A 21,854-nucleotide genomic window follows, 5' to 3' on the forward strand; every position below is an offset into this window, starting at 1 on the left:
CCGCCCCCTTCTTGTGGTCCCGCCCCTCGCGCTGAAGTCCCTCTACGGCTCCGCCCCGCCCCCTGCGGGCCCTTGTAGCCCAGCGCCAGTGCTGGGTAGGATACGCGGGGGCAGGGCTCCGGGTTCGGGGATGCAGTTTATTGGGTCCACCCCGGATCCCCGCTTGACAAACCCCAATTCCATTTGGATCCCGCGCCATTCCAATGTAAGCCCCGCCCCCTTTTATGTCCTGCCCGGAGGTTTAGGCCACACCCTTTTTTAGGCTCCGTCACTCTACTCATTGGTTTAAAGTCACACCTCCTTTTCTCTCAAGGCCTCCCCACTTCCCTTGTTCCATGCTCCTTTTCCCTTATAGTAGGAGTTCACAAGTAACTCCTGTGTTCTTTAGGGCCCCGGACTCCTCCCCTCCCTAAATCACTACCATTCTATGAAGACATTTAGGGCTTGTGCTCCCGGATGTTTTACTGCACAGAGCTCCTATACAACTCTTCTTCCTTTATGGCTAAAACCACTACATATCTCCAGGGCCCGGTCACATGCCAGATTCAGCTAAGTCAAAAAAGCCTGCTGGTGAGATCCAACCTCAGTCTAAGGCGCATTATTGATCTTGGCTCCCAAAGTTCCCAGCCCACTCTCAAGCTGGGAAGAAAAGGAAGCCGCCTCAGTTGTCCAGGCTCATGAGTAGAGCAGTCCCCCTCTTAATCCAATGATCAGATGTCATGGCCCCAGACCTTAGGTCAATGCCAATAACAAAGGAGGCTCTGTCGGCGCTGCCTGCCCGGTTGGGATAATAATAACAGGGACAAGAGTACATGCCTGAGGGAAAAGAGAGAAAAAGCAATCAGACTCCTGGAGCCCCAGGGAGAGCCCCTGGAACCCGGGATGGGTTAGGGTCCAGACAAGGAATGGGATAGGCGGGCCTCAGGGAACTGTCCCACCCTTGGCGCTCTTCTTTCGGCTCTCTGCAGGTCGGAAGTGGATTGTGGGCATAAGGCAGACCAGCTGCATGGGCTCTGCTTCCACTAAGCAGGAGTTCTTCCGGTCCCAGCCGGCACCCTCCAGGTAAAGGCCCCGAACCCAGACACCATCCTAGGGAAAGACGAGAGTAGGTTTGGACCCTAAGTTGCCAGCACCCTTGACCTAACTCCTCTGTCCTCCCTTCTCTTCCGATGACTTCTCATTTTGGCTCCCACCACCCTCCTCCACCTAACCCTCTTCTTCTCAGAGCCCAAAGTTTATCCAGTTCCCACCTTGGGTGGATACACTAGGTTGCTGTCATCCACGGTGGAAACAATAAATTCCCAGGAGAGACTGTCCACTGAAATCTGAGAGTTGAAGGTGAGAATAAGGGAAGCCCCCAGAGAGGAGAGTAAAATACATGTCCTCAGCATCCCTTCCATTTCATCCTTTCCACATTGCTCACGTTGTTTTGGCGAGCTGATGACTGCAGCACAGCAGTAAGGAACCCAGTGGGAAAGGTGAAACTAGAGAGCCAGAAGATCACAGGAGGCCGAGCACGGCTTGCCCACAGCTCAAACTGCTCCACACGCATGGCCAGGTCCCGGGTCCACGAAGCCAGTGGCTTTTGTGAGGGATATGCCTGGAGGAGGAGGCAGTGCATGTGCTCAGTCATTCCATCACTCATTCAGAATCTTATTTGAACACCTGGAGCAGCTATGAGAACGCGATGTGGTATCAACCTCTGCTCTCCAACCAAAAACTCTCCAACCAAAAGAGTTGGGCAACACTCCCCAAAAGCCAACTTCCAGGAAAGAAGCAGAAAATGACAACAATTAATAACAGTGACCTCAGTTCAGGTTGAGCATCCCTTATCTAAAACACTTGGGACCAAAAGTGTTTCAGGTTTTGGAGAATGTTTGTTATTGGAAATATTTGCACAGACTTTACCAGTTGAGCATCCCTAGTCTGAAAATCCAAAATCAAACTTTTTAAGCATCATGTTGGCACTTTAAAAGTTCCAGATTTTGGAACATTTCAGATTTCAGAATTTTGGATTAGGAAATCTCAATCTGTACTATTAATGAAGTACCTATTGAATGTTATGCACAGTACTGGGAATCTCTGAAACATACTTGGAGAGGTTAGTAACTTGCCCTGAGTAAGTCTGTAAGTTAATGAGTTGTGCACAGTCAGTGAGTGATTCATAGAGCCACATTCCAACTTCAACCTTTCTTGCCCTCCCTAGGATCAGAAGTTGGGGGTGTGGATGAGAGGAGAGCTCTTGGTTAGCACAGGTTTGATCAACAGTGGTATAATCTTGCCTTTCCCCAGAGTGGAGGAACATGGGCATCAAAAATGCAATTGAAAATCTCTTCCAGGCTTGTTGACATGACGATGAGGCCCTGGATGCCCTTCTCTAGGTCTGTCAGTGAGAGCCTAAGCAGGATGAAGTGGGTGGAGTGTTATAAATATGACCAGGCCAGGGAGAGCCATCCCAGCCAGGGGGTGAAGGCCTTTCCCCTACCCCTTCCCCCATTCCACAGAGCCCCTCTTCATATTACAGGATGGTCTCCATGAGCTTGTTGTATCTCTGAATCTCCTGCAGAAGGACCACATTGAGTGGGGAGGGGTCGAGAGCCAGCAGTTTTCGGGTTCCCTCATAGTCAATCATTTCCGGGATCTTCTGCTTCACATCAGTAGCCAACTCAAGGACCTGAGGAAGCATGAGCTCAGCACAGTCTCTCTTCCTCAACACTCCCCAGCAGGGGTCTGTCTGATCCTACCTTCTCTTCCCGGGTCTGGCCACCAGCACTGATAGGTGTGATTTGGGGTTGCAGAGAAAGCAGAGTCTCAAAGAGGGTTCTTGCTTCTGTGATCTGGGAGGCCACATCAGCATTGGGGTGCTGACCAAAGGCCTCAGGAGGGTCCATGCTGGGCAACAAGCTGATGTATTCCTTGTAAGAGGCCAGGCTCCCATCTTTTGGAATGAAGTAAGTCTCTAGGACTGACAACCTGGGGAGCCACAGCATAATTGTCACCATGTCACTGAAACTTGGGCTTCTATGCCAGATCAAGATCCCCAGTCCCTATGCATGTCCTATTTGTCCAGTTCCTGGCTCTTGTTCTCTCTCCCAAGTCCTACAAACTCTGTCTTCTCTCAGTCTCATATTCTCTTCTCAAACACTTCCTCTGCCCCCAATACTTGCCATTTGGTCTATGTCCTTTTGTCCCCTGCTCAATGTCACCTTCCTCTTACCGATAGAATGGAGTTGATAGAGACTGGTCACAGAAATAGTCATTGATGTAGGTTGTAAGCAGACGCCGGTCCCAGTCATCTGTGACGTGTCCACCGTAGTTGACACCAGCAATGAGGTACTTCAGTGCATCCCAGGGTGTCTCCTCATACTCATCCAGATAGAGACTCAGCAGGTTCTCTGACACCTGTGCATTTTCCCAACCCCAGCCCCCAGCCCCACACACAGTTATGACAGGATCTCTCCTAATGGGGCTATTAACACAGGCTTTCTGTCAGCCAATATTTCCAAGGGGTGCTGTGTGGCAGGAAATACAAGGAAATAGGACTGGGGTGAGGGACCCCTGGCTAGCACAAACCTCAAAATCGGAGTCATTGAAGCCATAGATAATGTTCCAGCCAAGCTGCAGGAATTTTTTGCGTTCAAGTAATACAGAGTGGAAGAAGCAGAGTGCAAACAGCAGCTTCTTATATTTGGCAGGTTTGGAGCAGCGGGAAAACTGTGGTTCTGACGTCAGTTGGTAAAGACGTGTCATGTTGGCCTTTAGTCCCTGGGGGCAATGAAGTACAGAGGGTGCGATGACATATATCATGCCTAGCCTAGACACTAGCACAACCATGTACAGTTGTGGAGGTTGTTCACTTCACAAAGGCACTGGCTTAAGAGGTGAATGAGGTTGAAATCTAGTCCTTGATCTGCATGTCAAAGTGTGTACTCATTTACAAGGTTAGGTACCTTTTTCTATCTAATTCATACATGGGCACTGTATGGACCAGTGGCTTGTCCCTCCACATTTGATTCTCTCAGCCATGATGTTCTAATGGTAGTAGGTAGACCAACGAATGCAATTTGGGAGTATCAGAAAATATGAATGAAAGCAAAGGCAAATATATGCAACTTTTTTGTTGTTTTTTGGGTTTTTTTGTTTATTTGTTTTGTTTTGTACTTGGGAATTGAACCACCCGGGGTGCTTCACCACTGAGCCACATCCCCAGTCCTTTTCTACTTTTTATTTGAGACAGGGTCTCACTAAGTTGCTAAGGATGGCCTCAACCTCTTGATGCTCCTGCCTCAGCTTCCTGCATCGCTGAAGCTACAAGCACGCCCCACCATACCCAATACAACAGTTTTTGTTTTGTTTGTTTTGTTTTTCAGTGTTGGGGACTGAAATCAAGGTCTTGCACAGGCCAGGCAAGCACACTACCACAAAACTATGCCCCTTAACCCCATGTAACAAAATGTGAAGATTAACAAAAATGTGCAGAATTTAGTGCAAAGGTTCACTATAGATTTAAAGGCCATGGTTTATCATCAAGGAGGAACATCTGTGTAACTGGATTTATCAAGCTTTGTGAACAAATTAGGAATTGAACTATGTCTTACAAATGAGTAGGATATGATTAGATTTAAAAGGAGGATCTTGGTTCCCTAGAGATAGAATAAAGGCCCAAAGAAGAAAATAAGAGGATGAGTCTGGATGAAGTCAAATGCAAATGCATAGGTGGGGAAAGAAGGACCATGTTAAGAAGAATGATCATTTGAAGCCGGACTAGGGTGCACGGTGCATGCCTGTAATCCCAGCAGCTCAGGAGGCTGAGGCAGGAGGATCACTGAGTCCAAAGCCAGGTTCAGCAACAGCAAGGCACTAAGCAACTCAGTGAGATCCTGTCTCTAAATAAAATACAAAGTAGGGCTGGGGATGTGGTTCAGTGGTCAAGTGCCACTGAGTTCAATCCCTGGTACACCCTGCCCCCCCAAAAAGGGTAGGATGTCTTTTTCCCCACCCTTGTGATACTGGGATTGATTTAACCCAGAGGCACTCAACCACTGGGCTACACCCCAAGCCCTATTTAATTTTGGACAGGTCTCACTAGGTTGCTCAGGCTGGTCTTGAACCTGCTAACCGGCCTCAGCCTCCTGAGTCACTATGATTACAGACATGCACCACCATAATACCCAGCAAGAGGTTGATATGTTGAAACAGGGGTTTTCTTGGTGCTCGGGTTGAACCCAGGTTCCCATGCATGCTAAGCATATGTTCTACCTTTGAGCTATATCCCTGGACCCTAAAAAAGACATTATCTATGATCAATAGGATAGAGCAATGAGAAAATCAAAGTGAGAATACTGGATAGCAGTAACAAAAAATGTGATTTAAAAAATGCTATTTACAATGTCATCAAAATATGGAAAGTAACTAGAAACACATCTAATTAAAATATACAAATATTTATGGAGAAAATTACAAAATGTTATTGAAATTTAAAAATGGCAAGATATACTGTATTCCATGAATTAGGAAGTTCACTGTTCTAAAGATGTCAGTTTTCTCCCCAGTTGATCAATAGACCTTTTTTGGGGGAATTTGATCAGCTAATTCTAAACTTTATGTTGGAGAACAAAAGGCCAGGAATAGCCTGAAGAAAGTTAAGGGAATTTGCTTTACCAGTTATTGAGAATCATTATAAATCTGTATAGTAATTAAGACCATAATATTGATCCCAGGATAAAAAAAAACTTGAACAGAAAAATGAACCCCAAAATGCATACATAAATGAAAGCATGACTTAAGGCTGAGCAGGCATTATGGATCAGAAGGATCATTGTAAACTATTCAATAAATGATACTGGTTATACTTGTAAACTATTCAATAAATGATACTGTTTATGTGGAAACAAATAAAATTACAGAACTGGGGATGTAGCTCAGTGGTAGAGCCTATACTTAACATGTGCAAGACCCTAGGTTCAATGCCCAGCACTAAAAAAAAAGAAGGTTGATGAACACACAGATATTCTTGAATCGTGACCCTTTATATTTTGCATATATCTTAAAAATATTTGTATTAAGTAGACATAAATATGACCTACTTAATATCTAATAAAAAAGATGAGATAGCAGGAAGTAATCTAAGTAATGTCTGTAGAACCATACCTTAAAATGACAACTGGCTGTGCTTTGTAGGGACGTGTGTGTGTTGCTGGGGATTGAACCCAGAGCCTTGCACAAGCTAGGCAAATGCTCTACCACTGAGTAACAAAAATGGGAAGAGAAGGTACACTATGGTGAAGGAGCTGATATCTCATTTTTAAGAGTGTGAGGTTTGGGGCTGGGGAGATAGCTCAGATGGTAGAGTGCTTGCCTTGTAAGCACAAGGCCCTGAGTTCGATCCCCAGCACCCAAAAAAAAAAAAAAAAAAAAAAAAAAAAAAAGAGTGTGAGGTTTATAGCCCTGGTGTGACAAGAGAAAATGCTTTTTAATTGAATGGCAATTCAGACCAGGAACTGAGCGTGGCATTGGAGCCAGAGATGGGAATTGGAGTTGAGATCATGAAAAGGACAATTTCCCCATGAACTTGTGAGAAGAGGAAATGTAGAATGAGAGAAGTCAGGAATCAAGACTTCCCAACATTTCCTTACATTCCCTTCCTAAATTCACTACTGTGATTGGGATCAGAGGACCAGGTCCTAAGATAAGACCAGAGGCAAAGAGGAGAAAGAAACACAGAAGTAATAAATGATGTGTCAACAGACAGATGGAGAAACAAGAGTACTGTGTCAGAGAAGCCAGGGACAGTCAACTGTGTCAACTACCCTGGGTGTGCAAGGAGGGTTAGAATGATATATGTGTGAAATGTGTTTAGAGTACCTCTTTGTAGAGTAACTGTGACAGGCTGGTCCTTGTGCTTTTCACACGTTGTACCAAAAGGATTTTGATCTCAAGGAAGAGCAATAAAAAGTTACCAAAATAGCTTACTAGGGGGTATGTGGGTGGGAAGTAGTGACATGAGCAGATTTTAAAAGATCAGTATCATTGCATTTCAATAGTGAGCTTGTAATATTGGAGATAAAATTTTTTAGAGAGTTAGAAGGAAGGAAAAAGAGACTGGGAATCCAGGAAGTGTGAATTTAGGAAGGGAATGTAAGGAAATGTTGGGAAGCAGGAAGTTTCTACAATGTAAAGGAATGAATTTGGGCTGGGCATGGTGGCTCACTCCTGCAATTCCAGGACTCAGGAGAATCACAATTACAAATTCATCTTGGTAAATTAAAGAGACCTTATCTCAAAAAAAGTAAATAAATAAATAGGAATGTAACTCTGTGGTAGAGCACCCCTGGTTCAATCCCTAGCATCCAACCTCCACCCCAAGAAAAGAAACTAAACTATGCTGGTCATAGAGACCCATGCCTGTAATCCCAGCTACTTGGGATGGTGAAGCAGGAAGACCACAAATTTGAGGCCAACCTGGCAACTTAGGAAGATCTTGAAATATAAAAGAGAGGGGACTTGGAGTGTAGCTCAGTGGTAAATGCCCCTGGATCCAATCCCCATTACCCCACCCCCCACAAAAAGAATTTAGGAGCACAACTACCCATATTCTGGCTCTGGAATACTTACTCACTTTTTCTGTGCTTCAATTTCCTATCTGTAAATTGGGGGTGACAGTTCTTAACTGATGGTATGTGTGTATATGTGTATTAAATGAGTTAACAAATGTAAAGAATTCAGAAAAGTGCTTGGCACATAATAATCACTCAAGAAATGTTAGATGCTACTGTTATGCTCTAGGGGTTTGGCACAAAGAAGAGAGAAACAATTTTTTTAGAACACAATAAAATCAAACAAAGTTGTGTTACTGTTAAAGTTAAGATCTCTCTCTCTGATGCCATCAAGAGGAAATGCAGACCAGATGGCCCAGTTGATGTTACTAGCTCTCTACAGCCACCCATACCTTTGGTGGCTCTGTGGTCATCTTGATGCTAGCCTGCAAGATTGAGATTGGGAAGTCTGGGTGGGGGCTAGAGCTGAGCCAGAGACGGAAGGAAGGGTGAGGGTCCTCCACCTGCAGCTGTTCCACCAGCTTGTCCAGATTAGGCATCCAAGACAATGACAGGTGGCAGTTTGCCAGGAACACCCAATGTCCTGTAAGGATATGCTAGAGTCAGGGGGGAAACATTCCTTAAGCCCCACCTATACTTATTCTTTCCCCCTGGTGGCAGTGGGGGTGGTGTCCAATACTCGTCTCCTGGGGCCTTCTGGAAAAGTGGGAGCTACAGTCACAATACTGTGATTGGGGTCAGAGGACCAGGGCTGAGGATGGGTATGAAAGACGACATGGACTCTGACCTTGAATCACACCATCTCGGAGGAGCCGAGCAGCAATAGGGGCCTGGCCCTGGCCCAGGGATAAGGCATGGAAGCGCTGGGCCATGCCTGTGTGCTCTGCCAGTTGGAGCAGGGCACTGGTGGGGTCCACTCCTGGAGACAAGATAAAGACCAGCGGGGATCGTGGAGTTGAATCCTCCATCACCTGGAAGCACAAGGATGGTCTAAGACAGAAAGCCTCAGAGCCAAAGCAAGAGAGTGAGATTGAGGAGACAGCAACACAGCACCAGAGGCAGAGCCACTGACCAACTTCATGTTTAGCACAGGCGGCTCAATGAAGCGGGAGCCAAGATTGGAGATGATGAAAGAAGTGACACAGAATGCCACCCGGTCCTGGCGCAGGGAGCGAACGATCAGCATTCGTTGCATTTCGTTACAGGCATTTTCCCATTCACCTGGGGATGAGGAAAATAAATGCAGAGGGAGGGAGTCTGAAAGGACCCAGAATCTAAACAAAGAGGCACCTGCAGGGAAGGCAACCAGTGGAGGGGAGCTGGGAAGAGGGAGGAGGAATAAAGGGAAGGGCAAACAAAAGCTGAATGGAGGGAAGGAGAAGGGCAAGGAGTGGGAGGTTCTGAGGCCTGGGTACCTGGCAGCATGGCTTTCTCTGGGGTAGCACTGGTATACCACAGGTGCCAGTCCCGAGGATACTGCTCAAAGGAATTCATGAGTCCATGAAAGTTGGTCAGTTTGTCCAGCTCTGTAATGTTGTCCCAGTAGGCATCTGCAAGCCAGCTAGTACATGGGTTATCCATTTGGCCCTCCCGATCCAGGACCTTGGGAGGAAGAAGAGAGGCATAAGAGACTGATGATGAAAACACCTCAAAAGAAGAGTTATTGATTTTGAATAGTCCCAGACAAAAAAATAAATGTTTGAAGGGATGCATATGCCAAATACCCTGATCTTCACACACTGTATATATGTATTGAAATGTCACAATGTATCCCATAAATATGTACAATACTGTCAAATTAAAACTACACTGAGATTTCATGTCATGACCATCAGAATAGCAGTCATCAAGAATACAAATGAAAGAATGGAGGAAGGAGGGACTCTATAGAGAGATAAGAGGGGTGGGAGGTATGGAGGGGAAGAAAAAAAAATAACAGAACAAATCAAAAACTATTACCCTAGGTAAATGTATGATTACACAAATGGTATGCCTCTACTTCATATACAAACAGAGAAACAAGATGTATCCCATTTGTTTACAATAAAAATGAATTTAAAAAAAAGAATGCAAATAATAAATTCTGGAGAGGATGTGGAGAAAAAGGAACACTTTTACACTGTTGGTGGGACTGTAAGTTACTACAGCAATTATGGAAATCAGTATGGAAGTTCCTCAAAAGACTAGACATGGAACCACCATATGACCCAGTTATACCATGTCTCAGTATTTACCCTGAAGAATTAAAGTCATCATATTGTCATCATCATATAAACATGGGCTAGTATGCCCATGTTTATAGTAGCAATAACAATTCACAATAACCAAACAATGGAACTAGACTACATGTCCATTAACAGATGAATGGATTAAGAAAATGTGGTATTTATATACAATGGAATTTTATTGTCATAAAGAAAAATGAAATTATGTCATTTGCAGAAAAATGGGTGGAACTAGAGGCCACCAGGTTAAAGGAAATAAGTCAAACTCAGAAGGTCAAGGATTGTATGTTTTTTCTCATATGCAGAAACTAGAAAGGAAAAAGGAAAAGAAAGTTGGAGTGGATCTCATAAAAATCAAACAGAGATCAATAGAAGAAAGGGACCGGGAAGGTTACAGAAAGTAACTAGAATTGGCCAAATTACATTGTTATATTGTATGCATGTACAAATATGTACCAACAAATCTCATTTTGCACCAATAAAAATGTCGGAAAAAAATAAGCAATTGCTGTCCATTAAAAATAATGTATATCTTGATGTTATCTATTCTCTCCCCTTTCTCTATTCTTTTTTTCCCTCTCTTCCCTTCCCTCCATTCCTCTTTCCTCCTCCTCCTCTTCTTTTCCTTCTTCTTTGTAAGAAAGCCAAAACTGGTCTTGCATGAAATACAGTGAATGAGATGAACACAGGAATCCAAGATGGATGGGAATTCTTTACCCAGGAATAAATGGGATGTTCTGCAGTTAGGACCCACTACTATCAACTGTCACAGTTGAACTCTAAGAAGCTGTCGCCCTCTGGTGGTTTGATGGTAATGTCTTCAACCTTAATAACTAATCAGTGACCTTACTCTACTAAGCATAAATCGTTTCACATTCATTCACACATTCATTCATTCTTTCCTGTATTCATTCTTTTTACCAATTTTTTTTAAGATGGAGTCTTGCTATGGTGTCCAGGCTGGCCTTGAACTCCTGCACTCAAGCCTCCTGAGTAGCTGGGACAACTTCTATGCCCAATTTTTGAAAAGATATTTATTGTTCTAAGTGTTTTAAGCAGTTGGCATATGTCACTGAACAAATCAGACATATATCTATACCCTTGAGGAGGTTATTTTCCAACATGGGATCAGGAACCCGTGGGTAGATTATTGACCAAAAATGTAATAAGTGAATTATCTAGTACATTAAAGATGGCAGTTTCAAGAAGAAATAGAATAGGTTGAAGGGGTAAAGGAGACTGAAGTGCTAAGAGGTAGTATGAAGTATTAAATAAGAAGATAAGGGCTGGGGATGAAACTTAGTGGCTTTGGTTTCAATCCCCAGAATGAGAGAGAGAGAGAGAGAGAGAGAGAGAGAGAGAGAGAGAGAGAGAGAAGGCCTCCTTAAGGTAAGGCTTGTAAGAGAGGGCCAAGTGTATACCTGGAGTAATAGGTTCCCAGCACACAGGGCACAGCCAGTGCACGGGCCTAAGATGAGACATGCCAGAGCTATGGAGGAGGTTAACGAGGCCTGTGCAGCTGGACAGTGGGAGATATCAGTGGTGGGGCATCCTCTCCAGTGGTGTCCACCTTAAAAGGCCCTCTGGGGTTGCTGATTTGAGAGCTTTGTGTGAGGGTATTGGAAGGCTGTTGCTAGAATCCAAATGAGAGATGAAAGGAAGGTAGCTAAAAAAAAATGAACTGCTATACTAGAGGGAGGGGAAAACAGCAAAATTGTCCAGCAGCTTTAAAAATTCACTAGAAGCTCATGATCACAGATTTAAAGAGAATTTAGTCAGTGTGGGTAAGTTTTTCTCTGGTCATGCTCAGCTGCCTGAGCCACGCAGGGTCAGAGAGGGAAAAGGAGCTGGATCTAGCAGAGTGGTGGTTTTGCCAAGCAAACGCAACACAAAAGAGGGAGAGACAAAAGGGTAGAGATGCCTGCAAGGGACAGACTGTGATAGTGAAGTGGAATGAAGGCTGGGAAAGGAGTGGCCAGAGAAGCAGCAAAACAGTGGCATGATCATAGGCATCGGGTGAGAGGTGGATCATAGGTGAGAGGTGCCCCAAAACCCAGTCTGTACTGCATGTCAGAGGGTGCATGGCAAGTCACCCCCACAGTCCAATGTGTACATGCTCCTGGCATGGTTTTTCTCAGCTCACATGCTGAAGCCTTAGGCCTTACCCCCTGAGTCCAGAGTCCTCATCACACTTGCCCTCATCCCCAACCTTGGTCACCCATGCTGAAATGTGCCCTCTGCCCTACTCACCACACCCCCACGCAGAAAGAAGTTATACTCGTCCATATTGAGCTTGCCAGAAGTCTCCAGAATTTTGGCACACATGTGAAAACTGAATAGTAGCTTGTGGCGCTCAAAAAGGGTACGGCAGGTATACCTGGGAGAAGAGAACAAGGGTGGATGAAATATGTGGGGTGAAGTGGGGATGGGATGCTCAACACAAATGCTCACTGAATAAAGATCCTACAAACAGAAAGCCTTACACAGAAGAAAGGCTTTAGAACTTAAACCAAATCTCCTGGCAACAGCCAAGCACTGTGGGACCTTGAGAGATGGCATGATTTCCCCAGAATTCACTGGTAATTTGGCATTCAGTTCCTAGTAAGAACCAAAATATTGATTTTCCCCCAACTGTCCTGCCAGGCATTCTGAGAGGTCTTGAAGTCACAGAGATGAGTCAGCCTCCATTTCTGTCCCTGTGGAGGTCACGGCAGAATTAGGAGGCCTCATGCTTCGACACAGAGACATAGAAGTTGTTTGTTAGGAAGGTGTGCTGAGCTATAAAGAGGTGTGGCAGGGGTGTTAAGGGAATACAGGATGGGGACTCCCAGCCTTGTCTGGTGGTTACAGGGGCAACAGCAGGTTGATTGGGTAACGTGGGTCAGGTAGAGAGGTGAGCATTTCCAGGAGAGCTCACAATATAGGCAGAAGCCAAGGGGTGAGAAGAGAATGGGGGAGGGGCAGGGGCAGGAACAGGCAGTGCTGCCAGGACAGCTGGTGTGAGATGGGGAAGAGGGAAACTGAGGAAGGTGGAGGCCAGGTCACAGAGGGTTTGCGGGCCACCAGAGATACACCAGAGACAACCACTGAAGAATTTAAGCCAGGAGTGACAGGGTCAGCTTGTGCATTTGGAAGGCTCACATTGGCAGTTCTGAGAGGACATATTGAGAGGGACAAATTGAAAGGCAGGGTGACCTGTCAGAGGACTGTTGTGAAATTAAGAAAGAAAGATAATGAAGACCTGCATCAAGGCCCAGTCATAGTAGTCAGTGAGGAGAATGAGGCAGGGCAGGAGAGAATGGTTTGCAGAAATATTCATGAACAGAACTAGGTGACCGATCTGAGAAGGAAGAGTCAAGGATAACTCCCAGTTTCTGACTTGGATGACTGGGTGGTGGGTGTTGGTGCCTTTCAGAGATGACCCTGGTAGAAGAGGGAAGATTTTGAGTCTGATCTGAAACAAGTTGAACTTGAGGGGTCAGTAGAATGTCCAGGTAGAGAATTCAAGTACTTTGCTGCTCAAAATGTGATCAACAGACCAGAAGCAATGGATCCTCTGGGAGTTTGATAGGGATGCAGAATCTCGAGCTCTATTACAGATCTCCTGAATCCCAATTTGTACTTTAACAGGACCTCTGGTGTTTTATGTGTGAATTAGCATTAGAGAAGTGCTGGTGTAGTAGGCAGATGTACGTCCACATCCGAAGTGCAAGGGAGAGGTAAGGGAGTAAAACTGAGGATGAGCAACACATAGATGATTCTAGTGGATGAGCTTCCCAGGAAAAGTCTAAGGAGAGGAGAACAGGGGACCAAAGAAGTTGGTCTTGGAAAGTACTCTGCTAGAAATAGCCTGAGGAGAAGGATGAGAGCCAGTCACTTGGCCTCCTGCCTTGCTCATGTGGAGCAGACCGTCAGACCTGTAGACAGCATAGGTGTGGTAGTCATTCAGGTAGTCAATGCGGTCCTCCAGCTTAGTACTTCGATGGCTTTTGTCAATGCTGAGGATAAAGAGGCTGATATAGGCATCCAGTGAGAACTGGTACATGGGGTCGATACGGCCCATGTCATTTAGCACGAAGAACAGCACTGATGCCCGCTGGGCACACGGCCGGTAAGCCTGCATCAGGAAGGACAGAATCAGGGTCACAGAGGGGCATGGCATGCAGCAGGTGCTCAGGGAAGGAAAGGGCCTTTAGACAACATCATCAGAGTTGCTTCTTGGCTAGCCAGGGGCAGCTGGAGGGCGCTGGAGCTTACCTCGCGGGCCAAGTCAATATTGATCTCCGTGGTCTCACTGGTCTCCAGCTGCTCGGTCACCTCAGTAGCAGTTATCTTGGATGTCTGCAGGGTGTTCACCAGCTGCACGTCATCTAACAGGGAGCCTGTGGCCTCATTCAACAACCTAGGGGGAAGCCAAAAGGCACATGGATTGAGGGGTTTGGGTACTGAGCTGGAGAGAAGGGAATCATCAAGCCCCTGGGATGCTAGCTTTGCCTGTGGGTAGAACAGTTGGACCAGCTGGGAACAGACCAATGGGGCACTGAGTGGGAGAGGCAAGATCTCACCGGAGGATCTCATCCTCCAGTTCCTTGAGCTTCCTCTTGCCAGCAGCAATATTGATAACCAGCGAATCTTTCTGCTCCTCCAGTTCAGGCCGCTCCTTCCGAACCACGATGCCCAGCAGTTGGGCCTCCAGACCCTGGTAGTGCAGCACTCATGGTGAGGATCTCATTCTTTTCTTCCCTTTATACCTCCCAAGACCCTCATCCTCAGTTGTCCAATTCAAGCTTAGCCTTTTACTCTGAGTTCCTTACATCCAAACTCTACAGCCCTTCCTGTTTGATCCAAATCAGTCTGGGCATCAGCCCTTATCCACCTGTTCTTTAACAGCAAAGTTGACAATGGTGGTCTTGGCTGAGGTCTCTGGGCTATAATGGGGATTGGAGAGCTTGGTGGTGATGTAGAAACGGAAATTGGGATTGTATTCCACCTCCTTGTCACCAATGCGCATCAGCAGTCGACCACCTGCATCCACAAAAAGGGTCAAGGGCAAGAGACCCATGTGACCAGGTATGAGCTGATCCATTTCCCAATAGCATCTGGGGCAGTGGTTCAGCCTGCTTTAAAGGCCCAGTTCAAGTCTGTCTGCATGGAGGGACAGGTAAGTAGAGGACATGGCCAAAGAGCCACCCTTTCTTCCCAAGTGTCCCACTTAGCTGCTCTCCAGGACTTGTCCCACAACCCAAGCCCACAGTTAAGCCTGGGACCTGACCAATTCGAGTTACAGATTTGTTGAGCACAGGGTTGAGTGTAGGGTCCAGATATTCCTGCACATTCTGAAGCAGTACTGGGTGTCCAAACTGGATGGCCTTTTCTAGGACTCGAAGGTAATCGCTCATCTGCAGGTCAATGATGCTCAGACCCTTAAAGCAAAGGGGAAAGATGGACAAACATTGGGGAATACCATGATCCAGGATAGGACCTCAGGAAGAGGCCTGGGAGGGAATTCTATTGGGGTGACCCAACCAGCCCCCAGCTTTATACCTGGTTTCCCTCCATGTTCTTAATCCATTTCAGGGCCTGGGCCTGAGGATCTATCATGAGGGCCCACCTGAAAGAGGAAGTGCCATTCAGAAGACAGGCTCTGTTCCTCCTCTGCCTCACACTCCTTACAACGTCCTTACCTGTTGCCACGGGTAACAATAATGCCATTCTCAGTGGAGAAGGAATCTGAGGGCAACCCCTGGATGTTCCAGTCCCGAACTTTGGTAGGGTTGGTCAGGAAGTTATCAATGGCAAAGTGAGGTGAGCAAGGAACCTGAAGCTCCCAGATCTGAGGAAAAAAGATTCCCAAACTTCGGCTTGAGTCCAGCAGTATCTGTCCCTTCCCTACACCTCTTAATATTGCCAAAGTCGCTTCTCCCAGAGCCCACCCTTAAGAGCTCATTTATCTTCCATACCTGGGCCCCATCTCACCTTCCTAATCCAGATTTGGTTGACAATCTCATCCCGGTAGTTAGTCAAGAAGGGTCCCATGTAGGACAGGAAGGCAGCTGCAAGGAGACAGTCTCCCACCAGGTATCCCAGGTTTTCCTCTAGGCCCTGGCAGATAGTAGGGAGGTATAAGCCGTCTGGGTCCCAGGCCTTTGGGAGACACTTGGAATGCTTTTGAAGGCACTTTCCTCTGGACATCATCTAGATCAAAGAGATTCTTTCCTTCCCCTAAACCTTTGTACCCTGAGCTCTCTAGCCTGATTGTAATCACTTTTGAGTTTCCACCTCTGACAGCAATGTTTATACTGGTGATAAGGACAGAGAGGTAGAGACAAGATGGCATATGTCTGTGGTCTATCAGGTCAGCAGGCTGTATCAAGTCCTCCTGTGTGCTTTCCAGCCCTGACCCAAACACTGAAGCAGACCCCCAATGGCATGAAACACTTTTACTTCCATATTTTCCCCACAATTGGGGAGAGTGAGGGGAGAATTCTCATCCCCCTATTCTTCTAGGATTTTTCTACACCCAGGTGTCCTTGTTTTCCCTAATTGTTCCTCAGTGGTAGAGGGATGGATCTCTTGGAATGGGCAAGATGAGCAGAAGTGGAGCCTGGTGCTGTGACCCATCTCACCTTCGCTGTCTCCTCCCATCGGGCCTTTTCACCAGCCAACCCAGACACCAACATCCCGGCCCGCTCCAGCTTCAGCTCCATCTCTTCAGACTTCTTGCGAAGCTCCTCCTTCTGTGCCAACTTTTCATCGTACTGCTTCTTCAGCATCTCCAGTTTCTCCGCCACCTGGGAGGGATCAGAGCAGAGCATGGAACATGGGGCTCAAGGCCAGATGGTTCCAGTTCAAATCATGTCTGCCACTTAGTAACCATCTGACCTTGGGTGAATTATTCTTTAGAACCTCAGTTTCCCTTGAGTGCACAATTATAATAATACCCACCTTATAGGGCTATTGTGAGGAGTATATGGAATGCAATAGTTTGCTTTCCCTTCCATCCATTGCCCTGTCCTAGAGCCCAGAAATTACTTGGTGATAAAACTCAATGCTGGCTAGGGAACAGAGACCTCTTGAATTATGATAAATCACAGAAGAAACTGGGGATATGCTCAGTGGTAAAGTGCTTGCCTAGCATGCACCAGTCCCTGAGATCCATCTCCAGTACTACAAAATAAAAATAAAAATAAGTCACATTACATAGGTTGACAAGTTAGTTTCAGATAGCATAGAAACAACTGCTCTATGCCAGAGACCATACCTCAGGTGGAAGCTTGAAAGAGGAAGTAAAAGCTGGAAATGAACTCTTGGGAGAATAAGAGGGAGTTCCAGCAAAAGAAAAGGCCAAGTCCCAGGCCCTGCCCATACCAGAGGTGTATACCTGGGAAGAGCTGTGTGTATTTGGATAAGCCCATCTCAACCCACTGCCACTAGGTGGGTTGAATCTATCACTTCATTCAGAAGCAGAGAACTGGTGCAACCTTGTCTAAGATCCTGAATGTGGGCCTCGATGGCCATCAGTCACTGGGCCTGGGTACAGACTGTAATGCCTGCTCTTTCTGCCATGAGGAACATGGGGCTGGGGTGACACACTGTGTGCATACTATAAACATTAGCTCCCTCCCCTGTTGTACTCACTCCCCACGGGGAGAATCAGCCTGCAACACTGAAAACGTTTCCACTATTATAAAGGAGAAATAACTCAGTTCTTACTGAGTGATACCAAGTGAGTTTCAATCCTCTGGAGTCTCATCTGGGTTGTAGTATAAGAGAGTAAATGTGGGTTGTAGCACAATGTCCAGATAAGCAAGCAGTACTGGGGCATGAGCACTTGGAGAGGATGGACAACGCTCCAAAAAATATTTTTTAAGACAAAGTGGAAATTTAAAATGTCATATATAGGCCTATAAATTTAGCCTTGGTATCAATTTATTATAAGATATTAATGTCTAAAGAAAGAAGGTGTCTGGGCTAGGGATGCAGATCAGTGGTAGAGCACTTGCCTAGCATGCATGAGGCACTGGGTTTGATCTTCAACATCATATAAAAATAAATAAACTAAATAAATGTAGGGGTTGGGGTTGTGACTCAGTGGTAGAGCACTTGCCTACCATGTGTGAGGCACTGGGTTCGATTCTCAGCACCACATATAAATAAATGAATAAAAATAAAGGTCTATCAACATCTAAAAATTTTTTTAAAAATGAAGTAAAGATATTGGGTTCAAAAAAAGAAAGAAAGAAGGTGTCAGGCGAAGGCTTAGTGATAGATTGTTTACCCAGCATGCATGAGTTCAATCCCCAGCATGGCAAAACAGAAAGAAAGAGGGTATCATCCAGGATCGGCATGGTCAACTGGACCAGTCGGAGGGAATGGCAGCCAGCTGGGGCCCCCATGGCAGCCAGCTGGGGCCCCCATGGCAGGGGGTGTCCTGGCCCCCCTACATGTCAGGTCTAGCCCTGATGGGGCATGCATCTGGTAGTCTTTGCACTGAGAGACCTGTCAACAGGATGTGACCCCTTCCTTTGCTAAGGTTACTCTCATGAGCAACATTCTGATTGTAACTTGACTTCCTGTGGAGATAGGTCTATGGGGAGGCATCCACACCACTTGAGAGTTTTGTACTTCATTATTTATTTTGCATGTGACCTTATTATCTTTTCTGTTTTTATCTTTTCTATTGAGATCTATATGCACAAAGTTGAAAACCTATTATAAGAACTGGGCATGGTGGTGCACACCTGTAATCCCAACTCCTCAGAAGACTGAGGCAGGAGGAACACAGAAGTTCAAGGGCAGCATGGGCAATTTAGGGAGACCCTGGCTCAAAACAAAATTTAGAAAGGAGATGGGGACATAATTCAGTGGGAAGAGTACCTGCCTAGCATGCATAGGCCCTGAGTTCAATCCCCAGTCCTGCCAAAATAAATAAATAGGAATAAAGACATTTTCCTTCATAACCACAACACTATTGTTACAGCTAATAGAATCTTTGTCATGTTTTAGAAAACAATTTTTACTATTTGTTTTGAGTGGTGAATGCATTCACATAATCAAAATTTAAAAGGAAGAGAAGTCCATACAGTGAAGGGTGAGTCTTCCTCCCACCCTTGACCACCCAGACCCAACTTTACCCTAGTTTCTTGTGTAGATTTCTAGAAAAGTATATGCAAAGAGCACAATAGTTTATAAAGAAAATATAAACATTGCTAGGGCTTAGACCAAATCCTTAGATCTAGGGAAATGCCCATTACTTGTTTTGAATGAATACATGTGTGTGTATATGTCAGAACCTTCTGCATGCTAGGCAAGCTCTTTATCACTGAGCTACATCCCCAGTTGGTTTTATATTTTATTTAGAGACAGTGTCTGGCTAAGTTGCTTAGGGTCTTGCTAAATTACTGAGGCTGGCTTTGAACTCCAGATCCTCCTGCCTCAGCCTCCATACCCAGCCCTTTTTATTTTGAGACAGGGACTCACTAAATTGCTGAGACTGATCTTGAACTTGAAATCCTCCTACCTCAGCCTCCTCAGTGACTGGGATTACAGGTGTGCCTCATGGCACCCAGAACCAAATGGATGAAATTTTAAATAAATGGTTACACACTATGACACTGTCCTATACTTTGCTTCTTTTTTGGGGAGGTGGGTACTGGGGATTGAACTCAGGGGCACTGGAACACTGAGCCACATCCCCAGCCCTATTTTGTATTTTATTTAGATACAGGGTCTCACGGACTTGCTTAGCGCCTCACCGTTGCTGAGGTTGGCTTTGAACTCAAGATCCTTCTGCCTTAGCTTCCTAAACCACTGGGATTACAGGCATGCACCACGTCACCCAGCACTTTGTTCCTTTTTTATATTTTACTTTTCCCCCCCTCTTTAATGTGGTACTGGGGATTGACCCCAGGGCTGCTCTACCACTGAGCTACATCCCCACCCTCTATTTTTATTTTGAAACAGAATCTTGCTAAGTTGCCCGGACAGGCCTCAAACTTGCTATTCTCCTGCCTCAGTCTCCTGAGTTACTAGGATTACATGCATGGAACACAGTGCCCAGATTACTATTTTGGGGGTGTTTTCATTTCTGTTTTTCCAAAGGTGGAATGGAATCCAAGGCCTTTTGTATTCTATGCAAGTGCTGCTCTCATCACTGAACTACACCTTCCCCCACCCCTGCCTCATTCTTTGTTAAAAAATTCATGTGTGTGATTGAACCATAATTTGTTAACAAATCTATGGGAACACATTTGTGGTTTTCCAAACTTCTACTATTGTTCAGCATGCTGTGTAATGAATATCCTTGAACATACAAAAGCACATCTTCATACTGCTTTTTCTTTTTGCTTTTAATTGTTTACTCTGTGAATAGGAATTTAAAAATTCAAAATACACAAGAACATGAGGGCATGGGAAGTCTTCCTCCCAACCTTGTTCCTACCTTCCACCTACCCCGATCCCTTCTCTAGAGGCAGCCATGTAACCTGTTTCTTTATCTCCTTTCAAAAGTATTCCATATATCTATGAGTGTATTTAATACTGCTTTTCTTTGTGTATCAATTTTATATTATTTCTATTGACTCTATGCTAGGACAGATAAAGTTTTAATTTACTTATACCTCCATACCACTACTCCTTTCTCTCTACTAAAAGTTTTAGTTCTATTGGTTATCTCTTCTTCTCCCTCCAGTGATTGAACTCAGGGGCACTCTACCACAGAGTTACATTCTAAGCCTTATTTATTTACTCATTTTGGTACTAGGGATTGATCCTAGGGCTGCTTTACCCGAGAGGTACAATCCAGTTCTTTTTACTTTTTTTGAGACAGGGTTTTGCTATGTTGCCCAGGATAGCCTCAAACTTGTAATCCTCCTGCCTCAGCCTCCCCAGAAGCTGGGCTTGGCATGCACCACCACACCTGGTTTCTACTGGTTACCTTTATCACTTTAAATAACATGTTAAAATCTCAGTTTAGCTGGGCAGTGGTGCATGCCTATAATCCCAGCAGCTCATGAGGTTGAGGCTGGAGGATCATGACTTCAAAGCCAGCCTCAGCAATTTAGCGAGACCCTAAACGACTTAGCAAGATCCTGTCTCTAAATTTAAAAATATGAATAAGGGCTGGGGATGTGACTCAGTGGTTAAATGCCCCCTGGATACCAAACAACAACAACAACAAGAAACCCTCAGTTTATGGGGCTGGGGATATAGCTCAGTAGTATAGTGTGTGCTTAGCAAGCACAAGGCCCTGGGTTCAGTCCCCAGCATCACATAAAAAACAAAACCCTTGGGGCTGGGATTGTAGCTCAGTGGTGAGGCACTGGGTTCGATCCTCAGCATCACATAAAAATAAATAAACAAAATAAAGGTATTGTGTCCATCTACAACTATATATAATATATATATTATATATATATATAATACTACTCTGTATATATATATATATATATATATATATATATATATATAAACTTCAACTTCAGAAGTATTGCCTATTCTTTCCTCACCAACCCCTGCACCCACCTCAACTTTTTCAGTTATACTTTAATTTTTACATTGTCAGGGTTGACCACATCTACATTCAGAGTCCATAATGAGTCTTCCATGCTTTGACTCCAGGCAGATTACAAAATTTGAATGTCACAAGCAGTGGTGATGGTATCATGACCTGAGCAGATGCCCAGATGCTGAGCACCAGTGTCTGACTCAGTTGCTTCTGACCCGGGCATACCCAAGTTGGTCACGTACACATCAAACCGATTGTTAAATTTTTTATGTTACCCTTGATTCTGCATGTTTCTTTCAGAAATTCTCATTGGTTGGAGAATCTCATATCTCATATCCCCATCATATGTTCTGTCTTTTTGTATTATATTCCTTGATACTATTTCCCACACTTCTTTTGTATGTCATATTTCAATAATATTAAAATATCCCATAGGGGCTGGGTATGGTGGCACACAACTGTAATCCCAGCAGCTCAGGAGACTGAGGCAGGAGGATCTCGAGCTCAAAGCCAGCCTCAGCAAAAGTGAGGTGCTAAGCAGCCCAGTGAGATCCTGTCTCTAAATAA

General features: G+C 45.1%; 1 protein-coding gene across 9 annotated transcripts in view; it reads right to left on the bottom strand.

Moving 5' to 3' along the window:
* Positions 1–131: 131 nt before the first annotated feature.
* The window catches only part of Dnah2 (dynein axonemal heavy chain 2), a 110,433-nt gene continuing 88,710 nt past the window's right edge, over positions 132–21,854 (bottom strand). For 6 of the 9 annotated variants that reach the window (XM_047547328.1, XM_047547329.1, XM_047547326.1 and 3 more), the window contains 23 exons: positions 16,408–16,572; positions 15,758–15,883; positions 15,466–15,614; positions 15,326–15,392; positions 15,054–15,204; positions 14,658–14,806; positions 14,347–14,480; positions 14,039–14,183; positions 13,699–13,898; positions 12,032–12,158; positions 8,972–9,158; positions 8,629–8,777; positions 8,344–8,527; positions 7,949–8,139; positions 3,574–3,765; positions 3,218–3,402; positions 2,745–2,973; positions 2,523–2,674; positions 2,283–2,397; positions 1,424–1,600; positions 1,251–1,325; positions 939–1,089; positions 132–816 (listed from right to left, as the gene is read on the bottom strand). In XM_047547328.1, coding sequence (XP_047403284.1) covers positions 662–816; positions 939–1,089; positions 1,251–1,325; positions 1,424–1,600; positions 2,283–2,397; positions 2,523–2,674; positions 2,745–2,973; positions 3,218–3,402; positions 3,574–3,765; positions 7,949–8,139; positions 8,344–8,527; positions 8,629–8,777; positions 8,972–9,158; positions 12,032–12,158; positions 13,699–13,898; positions 14,039–14,183; positions 14,347–14,480; positions 14,658–14,806; positions 15,054–15,204; positions 15,326–15,392; positions 15,466–15,614; positions 15,758–15,883; positions 16,408–16,572 — 3,555 coding nt within the window. In that variant the 3' untranslated portion in view covers positions 132–661. Of the gene's footprint in view, positions 817–938; positions 1,090–1,250; positions 1,326–1,423; positions 1,601–2,282; positions 2,398–2,522; positions 2,675–2,744; positions 2,974–3,217; positions 3,403–3,573; positions 3,766–7,948; positions 8,140–8,343; positions 8,528–8,628; positions 8,778–8,971; positions 9,159–12,031; positions 12,159–13,698; positions 13,899–14,038; positions 14,184–14,346; positions 14,481–14,657; positions 14,807–15,053; positions 15,205–15,325; positions 15,393–15,465; positions 15,615–15,757; positions 15,884–16,407; positions 16,573–21,854 lie in introns of those variants that run through there. The other 3 variants (XM_047547325.1, XM_047547324.1, XR_007107928.1) reach the window with 3 other exon arrangements.

This window comes from Sciurus carolinensis, chromosome 3 (assembly GCF_902686445.1).
Source record: "Sciurus carolinensis chromosome 3, mSciCar1.2, whole genome shotgun sequence".
Taxonomy (NCBI): domain Eukaryota; kingdom Metazoa; phylum Chordata; class Mammalia; order Rodentia; family Sciuridae; genus Sciurus; species Sciurus carolinensis.